The 17,951-nt window shown below is 39.8% G+C and overlaps 1 protein-coding gene across 4 annotated transcripts in view; it reads right to left on the reverse strand.

Annotated features, from left to right (window-relative positions):
- clgn (calmegin) overlaps positions 1–17,951 on the reverse strand; it is a 64,599-nt gene that overhangs the window by 11,103 nt on the left and 35,545 nt on the right. For all 4 annotated transcript variants that reach the window (XM_043674122.2, XM_043674123.2, XM_043674124.2 and 1 more), the window contains exons 7-13: positions 13,340–13,532; positions 10,610–10,799; positions 10,313–10,426; positions 9,702–9,858; positions 7,624–7,839; positions 4,885–5,004; positions 3,646–3,772 (exon numbers count right to left, since the gene is read on the reverse strand). In XM_043674122.2, the coding sequence (XP_043530057.2) occupies positions 3,646–3,772; positions 4,885–5,004; positions 7,624–7,839; positions 9,702–9,858; positions 10,313–10,426; positions 10,610–10,799; positions 13,340–13,532 (1,117 nt within the window). The remainder of the gene's footprint in view (positions 1–3,645; positions 3,773–4,884; positions 5,005–7,623; positions 7,840–9,701; positions 9,859–10,312; positions 10,427–10,609; positions 10,800–13,339; positions 13,533–17,951) is intronic.

Here is a 17,951-nt window from a genome sequence, read left to right on the forward strand (position 1 = left end):
GTTTTTTTCAGGTTAGGGATTTCATCCAGAAGACGACTACGCTTCTCACTAAGCCCTTTAAGCCCGATACAGAGAGGATGTTGCTACGTTCCACAAGCACCCTTTCGGTTAGTGCCCTCTATCGCCTGCTGGGTGGCAGGGCCAGGCAGGATATTAAGTGGTTATGTGAGGTCTGGGAGCAAGAGCTGGGAGTGGAGATCTCTTCTGAAACATGGGAGAACATATGGGAGAAGACTCGAAAGATCTCAATCTGTAACAGACATGTACTATGCAGTTAAAAGTTCTGCACAGGGCATATCTGGCACCAGACCATCTGGCGAAGTTTAAAAATGGGGCATCTTCAGTATGCCCCAAATGTAAAATAAGTGTAGGTACTCTTACCCATTGCTTCTGGACCTGCCACAGCCTCCGTCTTTATTGGAGTGCTGTGCCGGGAGAGATAGGGAGGGTATTGAGGACTGAAGTCAAAATAGACCCGATATCTCTCCTTTTAGGTCTACCGAATTTACCATCTTTAGATGGGCATGGGAAGAAACTATTTAATATTCTTGCACACAGTGCATGGAAGAATATTCTGATGAATTGGATGTCTCAGAACCTGCCGGGCCTGCTAGGATGGCAGAAATGAATTATGGAGCACATTCCTTTGGACCTTTTCACAAACCTGGTGCAATACACAATAGACAATTTTTATAAGACATGGCAGCCCTACTTGAGTTATTTGGATACAGATTAATCAGTTATCTTAACTAGGGTGTTTGGTTAACCAGGATGATTAGATTTGTCAAGCCCTGGGCCCTGGAGGGGGGTCTCCCGAGTTAATGCGGGTATGTATACAATGCTCCTGTTCCTTTGTTTGGGAGCCTTGCGCTGAGCATAGCTGTTCTGTATTTTGTTATTTTTTGCTTTTTTTTTGGTGTTGCTTTGAACAGTGTTAGGGTTTGCTTTGTATTATAGAGTAGATTAGTAGTTAGTAGATAGTATTGTATTATAATTTGTGTTTTTTTTCTTATTATACTGATACTTTGTTTTTTTCAATAATTTTATGTGTTTGTAAAGTTAAAAAAAATTGCTAATAAATATATTTACAAAAAAACCCATAAGATTGAATGAAAGAAGTTGCTGGAGACACCCAGCAGATCAGCTATCATCTGTGAACAGAGAAACAAAGTTAAAGTTAAAGATCTAGGTTTTCAGAAGGTGGATCCGGAATCTATAAATAGCTACTCACTAGTTAGTCATTAAGATAAAAGTATTTTTATTTTCACATGTTGTGTGCTGTTGTCTATTTCCTTTTATCTATTTTTCTTTAAGAACTACTGGACACTGATTTAAGCTGACTGACAAAAGAAGCGATGGTGATGAGGAAAACATTTTATACAGCATGTCATTAGAATTCACAAGATGGTGGACGTAGGTTCAACTGAAGCCTTGAGAACTGAATAATATTCTGAAGCAAAACAAAACTCAGGATTATCAGGAAGAGGAAACGTAGTGGGACATATTGACTAGCTCTTCTGGACAGCCAGCTTGAACACTGGCTGAATGGCCTCTTTCTTTGCTACAACCATGATTTTGTTCTTAGTTATGAACTTTCATACTTATTTGCAGTAATTAAAAAGTTTTTAAAAAGGCTCAACACCTAATCATTCACAGTTGCAAAATTATTTTAAAATGAACAAAAAATTAGGTAACAGAGCCCATATATGTAGATACAGTTGGAGGGAAGTTTAGGATGAGAATACCACAGTGTAGGACCAGGATCACTGAAAGTACAGCCATCAATGTTAGGGCTAAACAAACATGAGATACATATGATTACTTAGAGGAATGCAGAGACCTTTTGCTTTGGGTGGGGGAAGCTGGGGGAGTTGTTCAAGGCCTCATAGTGATTACAGGTATGAGAATTTTAAGTTTGAAGTGCTTTATTAAAAAAAAAGCTAATTCTGTTGGCAAAGGTGTAATGAATGTTTAGGGTTTGGTTTGAGTTCAGATATGGCAGAAGGGCTTTGGATGAGTTTAAGGCTGAAGGAGGGTGCGGGTTTGAAAGACAGACAAGAGAAAAAATTGGAAAGAAGATACCATAGGGTTGAGTTCAGTAGCAGTTCAGTTGAGGAAAGGGTGAAGACAGGAAATATTACTGAAGTGACCTTTGTAATAGTTAAGCTGTAGCAGAAGGTCAGTTCTGATAGGAAGTACAAGTTGCAAACAAAAAAACAAAGTTGAGTCATCTGTTTCAATCTAAGATGATGGCCATGGATGGGTACAGATTAATGGTGTGAATCAAAGGTAATCGTTTTGTTGTTTCCAATCTTCAACCAGAATAAGTTGCTGTTCATCACAAATCAATGTGAAACAAGTAATCTCACAACACAGAAGCAGTGTAAACATAGATCAGTGAGCTGAATCTTAATTTATTTGGCTGTCAGTTTCGCTGGGTTAAAGTCATTACTGCATCTCAGCACATTAACTAACTACCCTGCTCATACAAAGCCACTACTTTCATCTCCCTTAATACCTACCTCTCTCTCACTTCAGGAGAAAAAGCCCCCATAAAGGCAGAAAGAGTCAAAGCAGGTAGTGTGCTGCTGGAGATTTGGCTCCCCACACTTGAGGATTTTGATTGTGACCAGCCCAAGTGACTGACTGACTGTTGCCAAACCCTTGAACTGGTTTTGGAAGCTGCTCTTAACTTACTGTGACAAGAGGATCTCAGTGAAAGCTATCTTCCTTGACTTGATCGAGACCTGATGACAACAATGATAAGCTTCCTGGCTTTGTAATTGTACGAAATAATTCAGCAATACTCCAAGACCCAGGTATTTCTAGCTGAGGGGACAAGGTACAAAAAGGCAAGCCAAGGCAGAGATGATGCGAGCATCCAAGTCGGCTCAAAAGGAGCCGGCACAGATAAAATGGGTCAAATGGCGTCCTCTACTGTAAAATCCCATGATTCTCAGGGGGTGCCAAGAGAGCGAGTTGACGTTGGAGATGCAGCCTGTCCAGTTCATAAGCTTGGTGTTTGTCTCTGAGTGCAAAATGTTCGTGCTACAGCTTTACAAATGATGGTTGCCTTTGCACCTAGAGGTGCATGTACTGTAAATGGGTTAGAAGGTGTCATGAGGGCTCTTTGATGCTGGCACATGGCGGATGCTAACGTCTGTGTTGTGGGTGTATCACCAGTGTTTGAAGTCTGCTCTGAGAAGTTGGTGCCTGGTGCTCAACATGGAAGCCCTTTGGAGAAAGTTAAAGCCACCAAGTACCCGCTGAAGTTCTACATTTAGAAATTTTTAGCATTTAGTTTGCTTGCAGCAATTATAGAAATGCAATGTATGATACAAAGCTGTATATTAATGAGGCGATTCACAGTTAATAAAGTCATTAATAAGCAATAATCCTACTTAATAGATAATGCACCACTGTCTAGCCTCGACACCTGGAACTTAGTTAAAACATGCAGCGAGTTGTCCCCAATGTTGAGATAAATCTAACATGACTGCGTTACATCTGCCATCTTAGCCTTATCATTTAAGCCTCTAATATTCCAGCAGTTCATTATTACTACATTTTCTTATTAGGAATCCTTTCAGAAATTATTCCCCTTCAAATAATTTAAAAAGAGAAGACAAGATACTGTTCTTATACCTTTTGCAAGATTACATTCTTTCTTATCATCAATCACGTCTTCCTGCTCATCTTCCTGATTTAGTTCTTCTCTGACATCAGGCTGCACAGCATCTGTTTTCTTATAAGCAGCTGCATCATCAGTTTTCTAAAAGAATCGTAAAATTTATTTACAGTTCCATAGTTCTTCTGTTATTAAGGTCAATCTTAAAAACCTATTTCTTGAAAATTCCAGTTCAGAGTCATCAGTAATTTTTGCCTTCTATACCCTTCTACTTCAGGGCTGCCAACCACGATTACGGATATTCCTGGGGGTTTCATTGCAAGATTTCTTGTTTCCAATCACCTTACTATACATCAGTTTTGACCAGCAACAATAGCTAACCAAATGAAATGTGTTCAAAGAAAATTAAACAAAAAACAAAATTTGTTTTATTGGTTCTTTGGTCACAAGAAAATTTAGGAGGACTGGCAAACCTCCTGTCTGCCTATAATAGAATTAAAAACTCCCAACAAACTGAATAAGTAGGAAAAAAATTCTAAAAACGAATTGGCAGTGGGAACATGGTCTGATATTTCTTCCTTAAACTCAATGGGAAGAATTTCTCAGGCAGTGAGTTTTCTGCTCTGGGATGTAGTAAGTTTAGAGGCAGAAAAATGACTTAAACTGACAAGGTGGTGATGTATTCAAATTTAGACAGCTTCACTACAATTATATACTGGGAGAGAAGGCCCAAAATCAAGCATCTCACCCCACTATCAACTGAAGCCCCGAGGCCTCAATAAAATTCAGCATCAGTACTTTTGTACCCAGGCCAAATTCAGCATTATCCAGAGATCAAAATTGGGAGCATCGTAACCTATAAAGCTGAATATAGACAAGTAATCAAACAGCCACTGAAAGCTCAAGTCCTATCTATTCCAAAGGTGCTATAGCATGTCTGGCAGGTTGACTTAAAAATGCATTGCTCTTGGTGAAATGATTGTGACCGTACTTCAAGTCCCAGCTGCTCCAGAAATGCATAATAGCATACCAATGAGAAAATTTAAGAAAAAAAAGGGTTTCCAGCTTGTGATGTCTATCAATACCAGTGAGGTAACAGTAGGCACAGTGGGGGCTTTTGTGGTGTGGTCGTAGTGTCCTAACTCTGACTTAGAAGGCTCAGGGGTCAAGTCCCACTTTCTGCAGGTGGTGTATAATAACATCTCTGAACAGAATGATTAAAAAAAATCAAGCTAACCTTTCATGCATTTTCTTACCTTGCTTGGCCAGCAGAACAGCACAATTAGCCCTAAAGGTAAAACAGCTGTCAGGATGTAAATAATCCAAAGCCAGGGACGCTCTTCTGCAGCAATTGTCAACTGACCCAAGACACCAGGCTGAAAAGAGAGAAGGATGAACCTCATAAATGATATCAAATAATCTTCATTCTGATACACACAAGGACTTCTGCTGTACTGGAAATCTCAACATCATGATGGACAAACAACACCATGAAATAAACACAGAATTCGTTTGATTGCATCAAGAGATGTGGTCAGATTAATTAAGTTTGAATTAAACTCAGTTTTAAAATTGATTTATTAGTAGAATGTTCTTAAAATTCTCGTCAGCAGAATGGATGTTGTGAGACAGGAGAAAGAAACAGAAGGAGACATATGCTGTATTGGGACAGGGAACAAAGGAAAATGAAACCCATAAAATGGGGAAAATAAATCCCTTAAAATTTTATTTAAAATACAAATTGTTTTCTTATAGTTATTATTATAGTAAAACCATATTGGATTAAAAAAAAGCTTTAAGATTGGACTTCTATTTTTGAGTTTAAAACACATAAAAACATAGGAGCAGGGATAGACAATTTAGTCTATCGAGTTCTCTGTCACAGAAGAAGATGTCCCACTTTCCTGTCATTTCCTTGTAACCACAGATTCCCTCAATGTTTAAAAACTGTTAGTGACACAGGACTGCAGAGGCTGGGTTATGTATGTTTAACACTGAAATAAAGACCTCTGTAGTTTCACTAGTCTCCAAGAGAAGAAATCCCTCAACACTGGATACAGACAACCCCTTGTTCTGAGATTGCACTTGACTCTCCTAAGAGGAGAAACAACAACCTCTCTACACCCTGTCAAGTCTCCTAAAAAATTTTGTATGCTTCAATAAAGGTTCCTCTCATTCTTCTAAACACCAATGAGACCAGGCCCAACCTACTCAAATTATTCTCTGAAGACAATCTCTCTGGCCAAAAATATAAAGGAGGATAGTAAAGGCTTTTATAGGTATATGAAAAGAAAAAAAATGGTTAAGACTAAAATTGGGCCCTTGAAGACAGAAACGGGTGAATTTATTACGGGGAACAAAGAAATGGCAGAAGAGTTGAATTGGTACTTTAGATCTGGAAAAAGCACAGCAGGTCAGGTAGAATCTGAGGAGAAGGAGAGTTGACGTTTTGAGCAGGACCCTTCATCAGACTTATCGTATTACCCAATCATAGTGATTGCACCATTTTTTAAAAAAATGGCCTCACTGGATGATCCTTCCAAGATGTCCTCCTTAGTACAACTGTGACACTCTCCTTAATCAGTTATGCAATTTACCCACCCTTTTTACTTGCCTCTCAGTCTTGCCTGAAACATCTAAATCCTGTAACGTTGAGATCTTTGTCCTGTCCATCTTTGAAGGAAGTTTCTGTAATGACTACCACATAGGAGTCCCAAGCACTAATCAAAGCTTTAAGCTCATCAGCTTTACCAGTTATGCTCCTTGCATTAAATTAAATACATGTCAGACTGCCAATCTTGCCATGTTCATTAATCTGGCCCCGACTGTTCTTCTTGTTAGACTTTAAGTAATGTGGACCTTCTGCTCAAATCACTCCACATGCTGACCTATTGTTCCATTTCCCACTCCCCTGCCTCACAATAAACCCTATTGAATGGCGCTAACAAACCTCCCTGCAAGGATATTGGTGCCCCTCCAATTTATGTGCAACCTGTCCTTTTGTAGATGTCCCAGTTGTATTGGAAGAGATCCCAGTATTCCAGATACTTGAAGCCCTCCCTCCTACACTAGCTCTACAGTAATGCATTCATCTATATTAACATATCATTTCTGGACTCACTAGCATGTAGCACAGGGAGTAAGCTTAAGACTACAATCCTAGAGGTCCCAATTTTCAACTTCTTGCCTAACTCCCTAAATTACCCTTGCAATACCTTATCTGCCTATATTGATCATGCCAATATGGACGATGACCACTGGCTGTTCACCCTTCCCCTTCAGAATAACCTGCATCAAGGAGGCAACAGACCACCTTGGACTCGCACTCATGACCACAGAAACACCCACCAGTGTCCCCGATTATACACTCCCCCATCACTCCTGCTTGCCTACCCTTCAATCCGCCCTGCTATTCAACAGAGCCAACTGTGATGCCACTAACCTGGCTGCTGCTGTTGCTTTCCCAAGAGGCCACCCTCCACCATCATCACCCGCCCCCAACAAACAGTTTCCTAAATGGTATATCTCTCAGAGACTGGAATGGCCACAGGCCTCCTGTACTGCAAGTCCATGCTTACTAGTCTTCCAGGTGGTCATCTAATGCATTTCTGTCTGTGTAGCCCTTATCTGTGGCATGACCAACTCTCTAAACGTGCTATCCATGACACTCTCAACATCATGGATGCATCATAGCAAGTTCACCTGCAGCTCCAGCCAGTGCATGTGGCAAATCAGGGCCTGCAGCTGAGTGCGCTTTCTACATACATGGTCACCATGGATACTAGAAATATCCCTTAATCCCCACATGTTGTGTGAAGAGCATTCCACAGGGCCAAGTTCTCCAGTCACTGTGAACCTTAGCAACTACAAACAGTAAACTCCAAACCAGTTACCCAACCATACCCATTTCTTACCAGAAACAAATGGGAGAGGAAGCAAGTTAATTTTTTCAAAAGTAAAACATACCTCTTTAATTACATCGAGATGTTTCATACCTCATTTGCGGTAGCTATCATTTTCTTCAACCTCCAGCCATCTGCTGCCCACTGGTCAGATACTTCCTTCTCAGCACAGATGATAAAGTTATCAAACAAGATGTCAGAAGACATGGACCACAGTTCTAGACCAACAGCAATGATTGGAGTCATTCTGTAAGGTTCTAAATCTTGAAAATAATTCGGATTTGCAATTTTCCTTGGATTCCATACACCCTGCATATAAAAGGAGACAGACAAATAAAGGCCATCGAAAATATACTTCCCTCTCTTTCCAAACTTATTTTGCATTATTAATAGTGTACTTCTTTTCATTATGTTCCTCAGAATAGTGAAACATTATTTCTGCAGAAGCTTAGGGAGGGAGGAAGGAAATCCAATGTGCTTTATACATGCTTCAGATACAATTCCAACCTGAACTAGGAGACTTTAAAAGTAGTTGTTCAAATGGAAAACTCAGATATTAGTTCCCTCTTCTTTCATGCTGTTAATTTCTCTCTCTCTCTCTCTATATATATATAATAAAGGGCAAAACCTTACTTTTGTTTTGTTTGCATCAGCTTCTTAGAGGGTTTTTTCGTAAGGGTATTTCTTGCTGCAAGTTCTAGCCAGTTTGCTTGCTGTATCTTACAAACATACAGCATACCACCCCACCACCTTTTTGCTGTGGTATCCTTTTGCCGGATTCTAGCCTCATTTTACCATTACCCATTCTCAAAAAAATTGCCACCACCAGAATATATGAAAATTGACTGCCATCTGTAATGCTGGCACAATTTTTAAAAAGGTCATCATACACCAGAAGCAACTACAGCTGCTATGTGTGGTTCCTGACATTTTCCCTAGACATGGCTGTCAAGGACAATTTGGCTCCCCACTCTGAAGCAGAGACCTGGAGGTTTTGTTGGATAAGGTGGTGCAGAGGCAGAATGTTTTCTTACCCCAGGACCAGTAATGATGGGCATGATATTAGACCATGTCAGGCTAGTCTGAAGTTGCCACTATGCCATATCAGCCATCTACCACATTGCAGAAAGATCAATGTTCTTCTCCACTCTACTAGCATAAATGCACACTTTGTTTTTGATACTCTCACTATTTCTGCTGTTGTAATCGTCTCACACCAAGGTTCATACTCTACCAGTCTCATTTTGCTGTAGCATCTTCCTTTGCTCACTGTCGCCCACCCAACCTGATGTGCCTGCATTGTAATCCTGTATGTCCTTTGCATTGCCCACCTCCACCAGAACAAACAGCTCTGACGCTAACTTACATCTCTGGTAATATCTGTGTTTCTCTCATTCCAGGATGAAATATAGAGCACGACTGAAAGAGTTAAGACAGTTAGTGGGTGGCCTGGCACATGACCTCTCACCTCTTCAGGAGTCTATCCTGATTCTGACTGCTCCAAGCAGCCTAGAACAAGCCCTCAGACTGACAATGAAGGTTGTCCTCACCAAACAAAGCCCATTTTCCATGACTTGGCAGAGGACTACTGACAACCAAAGTAAGTTTCTTGCTTGGCAATAAGACAGTACTGAGAGCCAGGCTTCTCTACCTTCAGGGTTAAAGTGCAAAAAGGCAAGGCAGGGATGCAGTGATTATCCAGGTTGGTTCACAGTGAGCGAGCACTAAGACAGAAAGTGAACAAGCTGTGGATACAGCCTGGTCTGTCCATGAAATGGGTGCATGTCCCTGAACACAAACTGTCCTTGCTGCAGCATTCGAATGATATTTACTGTTTCACCCCGCGCAGTCAAATTTAGTTATTTCCCATATTTTTATCTTACTCATTAAACATTTGCCCATTCTTGTTCCATCTTGTAAGCTTTGCAATGATGATCAATGGTGCTAAAGCATTCCATAACATGAACATATATATAAAAAAAGGATCATGCAAGTAGTTTCAACTATGCCACCAGCCACCTAGTGTAAATATCAGACATCCTAATACATCGGTATCTTAGTTCAAATGCTCTTCACTTCTTCCTGTTATACTGCCCAAGTAAAAGGATGCTTCATAATAATTCCTCTTTCCAGCTTGATGATATATTTTAAACACAGGTTTTATTGCATACCTGGTAGTTTGGATTATCTATCATAGGTGGTTTCCATTTTCCTTTATAGCTAGGGTTGTTCATCATAGGTGGTTCCCAAACACCACACCCAGGAGCAGTTTCACACTTGGGATTAGGAATTTGGGGAGCTTCCCACTCACCATCCATTTCTTCATCCCTGAAGAAGAAATTAGATTCTGACTGCATTACCTACATACATTGTATTGTAAGTGTTTTTTTGCTCAAATTACAAAAGTAACAGTACTAAAGAAAACTTAAGAAAATTGTATATTAAGAGTTGTACAAAAAACCTTAACCAAAAGGACCGCATTACTCAGATGTTACTTATCTGTCATTTCCTTCTCAGTGAATATAGGGTCATAGTACAGAATTAAATTTAACCCATGCCATGAATTCTAAAGGCAGTAGAAAATTAGTTTAATGAATGCACTTTCCAGTAAAAGTCAGTATTTCGTTGAACATATTTAATTGGTACATATCTTTGCAGCCTGCATGTTTGTTATCTACCACATCTAAAATCAAGATATCTTCCATTTCTCCCCTCTCCTAACAGGTAGTGCAGGAACTACATATTAGAATTAATAATCCTAAAACAAAATTAAAATAATTACCAATCCTCTGGTTTTTCTGCACTGGGATCAGGGACATACTCTGCTTCATTATCCAGCCAACCTTCTGGTTTCACAGCATCCGGATCAACTATCTTTGCTGGAGCATCTTCATCCCTGAAAGAAGATCCTTTATTTTGTAGTTGTAACTGTAGAAGTATTCAAAATTATGAAATATATAATACGAGTCTGCATTGAGAAAATGCAGAAAGATTTTTTGTGACACCATATATTCCAAAGATATCAAATTAAACATTTAATTTAAAGCATTTCATAACCTCTCCTCAAGATGGTACTCACCAGTCTTCAGGCTTCTGTGCATCTGGGTCAGAGATTTTTGGTCTTTCATCCCAATCTTCAGGTTTACGGTCATTAGGATCATCTATTTCTTTGGGAGGATTAACAGGTGGAGTCATATCTTCCAGCAAATTCCCTTTACTAACAATGGTTTGGTCAATCAGCATCTCAAAGCTGTTATCTGGATTTAGCACTGTCAATTTAAAAAAAAACACTTACTTAAAAAGTTGATAGCCCAGGCAAATTCAACAACATTCTCCATGCACACATTCTTCTCCATAGCTGCATGACTCATGTGCAAAGGGACTAACATTACAGGAGGGGCACAAATTTACACATTTTTAAAAAAATACTACATGGTGCAGATATCAAATTAAGAACAAAAGAACAAAGACAAATTACAGCCCTCCAAGCCTGCACCGATCTAGATCCTCTATGCAAACCTGTTGCCTATTTCGAAGTATCTGTATCCCTTTGCTCCCTGACCATTCACGTATCTGTCTAGATTCGTCTTAAATGATGCTATCGTGCCTGCTTTTACCACCACCCTCTGCGGAAAGAACTTTCCACAAATATCTCCCCTAAACTGGCTCGCATTCACTTTGAGCTCATGACCCTTAGTAATTGAAAAAGCTTCTTGCTATCCACCTTGTCTATACCTTTCATGATTTTGTAGACCTCAATCAGGTCCTCCCTCAAACTCTGTTTCTCTAATGAAAATAATCCTAATCTACTCCACCTCTCTTCATAGCCAACGCCCTCCATATCCTGTCAATATCCTACTGAACCTCCTCTGCACCCTCTCCAAAGCATCCACATCCTTTTGGTAAATGTGGCAACCAGAACTGTACGCAGTATTTCAAATGTGGCTGAACCAAAACCGTATACAACTTTAACATGACCTGCCAACTCTTATACTCGATATCCCATCCGATGAAGGAAAACATGCTGTATGACTTCTTGATCACTCTATTGACCTGCGTTGCCACCTTCAGGGAACAATGGACACCCTTATCTTCCTGTACATCAATTTTCCCCAGGACTTTTCCATTTACTGTATAACTCGCTCTTGAATTGGATCTTCCAAAATGCATCATCTTGCATTAAAAATTCAAAACCATGATATTTTTGAAATGTGTGGATATTTTGTTGTCTTAGCTACAAGGGAAAACGCAAAGCAAAATTATCTTTGATCTGCCCTTTTGCCTCCCAGGCACAGGAGATGACTTCAAGCTCTTCAGTTGAGATCACTGAAGCTCATGGAGTGTAATTAGTATGAATATCGTAGATTAACAAACTAAATTGTTGGAAAATTTGGATACGCATTAAATGAATTTGATGTCAGAACATATATCCAGATATTTTTAACCTGTCTGTTCACGAATGTTAATCACACATGTCTGCAGCAGGTGGGACTTGGAGTCATACAGCATGGAAACGTATCCCTCAGTCTAATTCGTTTATGCTGACCAGATTTCCTCTTAACCTTTCCTATTCATGTACCTGTCCAAATGTCTTTTTAATGTTGTAATTATACCTGCATCTACTAATTGCTCTGGCAACTCAAGCCATAATTGCACCAACCTGAGAAAAATTACCCCTCGGGTCCATTTTAAATCTTTCCCCGCTCACCTTAAACCTATGCTCCCTAGTTTTGAACTTTTCTACCCTAAGGAAAAGATCTTTGCTATTCACCTAATCTAGACCCCTCATGATTTTATAACCCTCTATAATGTCACCCTCAACCAATGCTCCTGTGAAGAGAGTCCGGCCTATCCAGTCTCTCCTTGAATTCAAACCCTTTAGTCCAGATGACATCTTGATAAATGTTTTCTTGACTCTCTCTAATTCAATAACATCTGATAAAACACAGATCTCCTGGCTCAGAGGTAAGGACACTACCACTGTGCCACAAAAGCCACTCAATGTGTTTCCAAAAGCTAGGCTATGATGTGAACAGTTGTCACAGTTTTTATTTTTCATTTTCTGTTATGGAGATTATGCACGTGCAGAATACATTTCTTTGCAAATGGAAGCATTGGAAGGAGGTCATAGAAAGATTTCTTAATAATATCATCTATCATGTGAAATTTACTGAAATGATGTGTCTTTCAAGCTACATTTCAGATGGTGTACAGATGAAGTTTCATGTTGGAGAAAGATTCAAAATCCGAATTGCATGCACAATTAACAAGTTAAGATTTATCATGAATTATAATTAATTAACAAACCCCCACTCAAAAACTCTGCTGCGTTTTGGTGTAAATATTCTTAACTTTTGACAAATCTAATTAACTATATATTGAAAAATACACTAAGTGTCAAAAGTGAATAATTTACAGAAGCCAAAAAGCAAACACGATATGAAATTTCAGCCATAAGGTCAGCTATACGTATTCTGAACGATTGCTTACTCAAAAGCATTTAGCACATGTGACTGTGAAAGGATCCAAATGTGCTAGTTAAAAGGAGAATGTATGAAGGCTTAATGAATCTAAGAAAGCAGGTGCTCTCTGCAACAGCTCATTTATGTATTTCAGGATAATAAAGTCAATTAACTAAAACAAAATTCATTCAATCTTTTTCCCTCATACGTCTGAACACCTTGCTACCTAGCTTCTAAATGTTTTCTGTGAAGTCTGATTGAATTTTTGAACATAAAAGACATAATAATGGAAAATACTCATGTAAAAAGATACACAATTAGTTCAAGTCATCAAAACTGTAGAGTACCTAGAGTGTACAAATGTGTGATCTTGTCAGTGAAAAACTTTTTTAAATCAACATCAGGGCGTTTGGCATGCTTTTCTTCATAGTCTCCAGTTATGGGGTTCTTGTGTCGGAAGATGAAGTGCAGTTTGTAGTCTTCACCACATTTATCTGGCCCAAACATGATTGAGTAAGGAGTTTTGTCGAAGAAGTTTTCCTGGAGAAGGAAGAAGTGTTGAAATATGGTATATCAGAAGCTATTAACATTGTAAACTGATCTCCAGACTACCACAGGGCATCAACTGGATCAGAGATTATTTATTAGACAGCACTATCACCTTCAGAAGAATATACAGTAGCGCCTCGACATACGAACGACCCCGTTCACAAATAAATCAGTTTACGAACAGGATTGTATGTAAAAAGTTTGCTTCAACATACGTACGAAATGCAAGGTACGAATGAAGGGACAAATGCAAAAAGCCCGTGTGCGACCACGTGGTTTCATTGTTCTGTTTGCTATGCGCTTGTTGAACACAAAAGCTCTCGGGCCCCGTGTGATCTTATTCAGTTCGTCTTTGGCGCATGCGCTGTGAACAGCGTTCGTTGCTATGTCCAAGCATTCTTATGCTATTCGAACAATGGGAAAAATTGATTCGGTTCGCGAACCGGGTCCCGGAACGGATTAAGTTCGTAAGTTGAGTCGCTACTGTTTTAGTCCAGTATTGAAGTCATCTGATCTTTACTTTGTTAGGAACAAACTAGGTACCTAGCTCTTTAAAATTCTTACTTAATAAACAAACAATTTTTAACAATACTATTTTAGTAAAAAATAAGTGCTGCTATATAGCAGAATGACCAAACTGGCATTTACAAAAAGACACCAGCTGATTGTTTATAGTTGGTAAACATTACTAATAAATAGAACCTTTCATATTATGGGTTTACCAATCTTCGAATTAAGAACTTAAAAGGTTGTAACTTCTCATCTTGCTCAAAGGCAAAATAAATCACTAGAGTACAATAATGACAAGATTAACAGTGGACTCGGATTTACATCTCAGCTATGATTATTTTATCAAGTAAAAATATCAGTACGGATGGATCTAAAACAATAACATGGGAAGAAATAAGACTCTTGGATAATTGTATATCGTCCAGATTAGTGAGCCATATCAGCACATTTTATCCTGAAATGAGTGTAAAGACCAAATCACTTTATTTTTCTGTTCTTTTTTTTATTGTGAACTGAAACAGGAAAGGAACTGCTTTAAGAAACAAAAGGTTTTGGAAAGCATTACTGCACTTTTAAAAGCAAATTACCTGACATTCATTGTACATGTTGTTTACATTGCTCTTTCTTTAAATTATGGTTGGGTGGGGAGGGGACAAACTGAGGAATGGCGACTAGTTATCGAGAACAATGACCCTCTGTCTGGCAACAACTGCAGGACTGGCTTTGTAGTTGAACAGTTTGTGGCAATGAACATCTGGTCAGAAACAAATCAGACATCTGAAAAGGACATCTAAAAATAAAAAAAAACACCTCAAGCCAGAAGAAAGCTAGTTTATCTTCCTCATTGCTGTGCGCTGTGGCTCTTAACCACCAAGTCAGACACGAAGTTGTGAACCAGTCTTCTTGAGTCTCCTTCACATCAGAGAAAGCACATGTAGACAGGCAATGGAGGAGCAGGAGCATCTGGCAAGCTGTTAACGATCATCTCAGCGATGCCCGTAGGACAGAGATTTGGATTGCTGTTTTTGTGTTCTGTCTGGTGGGGAAATTGGGGGGCGCGGTGTGTAGTTTTATAAAGAGATTAGAGTTTGAATTAGTAGAATTATAGGTTGACAGTTCATAACTGTAGCTGGAATCTGTTTATGATCATTATTATTGTTAACTTAAGTACAGAAACCTGGTCCATGTATTCTATTAACTTGGGTCTAAAAGGACAGAAATTGGGAGATCAAATACATTTACAATGAATATTCCTGGAATATTACCCAATTTCCAGCACTACCAAATGAGGAATAACAACATTTGAGGGCTTCTTCAAGATTTATTTGAAAATGAGAGAGAGATTTTCTTGTGAGATGGTAAACAACAGGTGGAGGAAACTTTCAAAAATCAGGTTGAATGGCTTGGCATGTAAACTGGAGGTAGCCTGACAGCATGAAGGTGGTAGAGTTAGTCAAGATATTAGCATGACACTTGGGTTTAGGAGGAAATACAAGAGAGATCAGGTACTCTAGGAGGTGAAAGCTCTTAAATCAGGTAAAAGTCAGTCATGGCGAAAGAAGTTCGAGAATGGGGAGAAATTTGAGAAACTAGAGAAGGTAAAAAAAAGTAAAGAAAGACCAGCGAAACATAAGCAGAGGGAAATGGAATTAAGTGCAAGTTTAAAATGAATTAATAAATGACAGATGCTGATGTAGGCCTTGGTAGGGATAATCTGTCATAATTTGGAGGTCCAGAAAGTAAATTTGGACAGGCTCTATCAAAATTTCAGGAAAAGTATGTAGGAGGGATTCTTCATGTAATTTGAGAAAATGGCTAGACAAAAGGAATTGGGAGGACTGGGCTTTGCTCATACAGAATAATTGACAGGTAAAGCACATGAAATTTATGTTCTCCTGTCAGAGGAGATTTAGAACATAGAACAGTACAATCCAGTACAGGCCCGTTGGCCCTTGATGTTGTGCCTACCTATTTCCTACTTTAAGATCAAACAAAACTACATTTCACTATCATCCACATGCCTAAGAGTCACTTAAAATGTCCCTAAATGTATCTGACTCTACTACCAATGCTGTCTGTGTAAAGGAACCTGCCTCTGATATCTGCCCTAATCCCTCCTCTACTCAGCTTAAAATTATGCTCCTTCGTGATAGCCATTTTCACCCTGGGGGGAAAAAAAAAAGTCTCTCGCTATCCAATATGCTTCTCATCATTTTGTACACCTCTAACAAGTCAATTCTCATCCTTCTTTGCTTCAATGAGGAAAGCTCCAGCTCCCTCAACCTTTTTTCATAATACACCCCCCCCACCTCCAGTCCAGGCAGCATCCTGGGAAATCTCCTCTGCACCATCTTGAAAGCTTCCACATCCTTCCCATAATGAGATGACGAGAACTGAACAAAATATTTCAAGTGTGGTCTAACCAGGCCTTTATACAACTTCAGCATAACCTCACAGCTTAAAACTCAATATCCCGCTAATGAAAGCCAACACACCATACACCTTTAACAAATTTGGTGGCAACTTTGAGGGATCTATGGACATAAACCCCAAGATCCTTCTGTTTCTCTACACTGCCAAGAATCCTGCCTTTAACCCTACTTTGAATGAGCCTACCATGGGGAACCTCAGCAAATACCTTGCATCCAAATGTGACCTTCCAAAATGAATCACTTCACACTTGCCCAGTTTGAACTCCATCTGTCACTTCTCAGCACAGCTCTGCATCCTGTCAATGTCCCTTTGCAACCTACAGCACTATCCACAATTCACCAAATTTTGTGCCATCGACAAACTTATTAACCCATCCTTCCACCTCCTCATCCAAGTTAATTATAAAAAAAATCACAAAGAGCAGAGGTCCCAGAACAGATCCCCACAGAACACCACTGGTCACTGGTCCAGGCTGAATACTTTGCATAGTACCTGGTTAGTACCTGGTCAGGACCAGCTCCCCCTATCTGCCTATCTTCTTTTCCACCTATCCACTCCACCCTCTCCCCCCCCTGACCTATCACCTTCATCCCCTCCCCAACTCACCTATTGTGGTCTATGCTACTTTCTCCCCATCCCCACCCTCCTCTCATTTATCTCTCCATCCTTCAGACTCTCTGTCTGTATTCCTGATGAAGGGCTTTTGCCCGAAACGTCGATTTTACTGCTCCTCAGATGCTGCCTGAACTGCTGTGCTTTTCCAGCACCACTAATCTAGAATCTACTACCACCCTCTGTCTTCTATGGGCCGGCCAACTTTGCATCCAAATTTCCCAGTATCCCATGCCTCCTTACTTTGAATGAGCCTTTCTTGAACAAGAATAACTTTTGCCATGCTCCAATCATTTGGTACTATTCCAGTGGACAGTGAGGGCACAAAGATCATTGCCAAAAGGATCCCTTGATTCCTGTAGTTACCTTGTGTATATCCCATCTGGCCCAGGGAACTTATCCTCCCGTTTTTCAAGATTTCCAGCACGTCCTCCTCCTTAATATCAACATGTTTGAACATATCAGCTTATTTCACTCTATTCTCGCAAAACAAGGTCCCACTCACTATCTGAATACTGAAGCAAAGTATATAAGGATCTCCCTACTTCCTCTGACAACAGGCACAAGTTCCCTCCACTATCCCTGATCAGCCCTACCCTCACTTTGGCCATCCTCTTGTTCCTCACAGGAGTGCAGAATGCCTTGGGGTTTTCCTTCATTCTATCCACAAAGGCTTTTTCGTGCCCCCTACTAGCCAGTTTCTTCCTGGTGACCTTGTAATCCTCTAGAGTCCTGTCTGATCTTTGCTTCCTCGACCTTAAGTTAGCTTTCTTCTTCCCTCTTGACTGGATGTTCCACATCTAGTCATCCAAGGTTCCTTCACCCTACCATTACTTCCTTGCCTCAGTGGGTTAA

This window comes from Chiloscyllium plagiosum, unplaced genomic scaffold (genome assembly GCF_037043375.1).
Source record: "Chiloscyllium plagiosum isolate Xiang-an unplaced genomic scaffold, Cpla_swu_hap1 HiC_scaffold_36, whole genome shotgun sequence".
Classification (NCBI taxonomy): Eukaryota; Metazoa; Chordata; class Chondrichthyes; order Orectolobiformes; family Hemiscylliidae; genus Chiloscyllium; species Chiloscyllium plagiosum.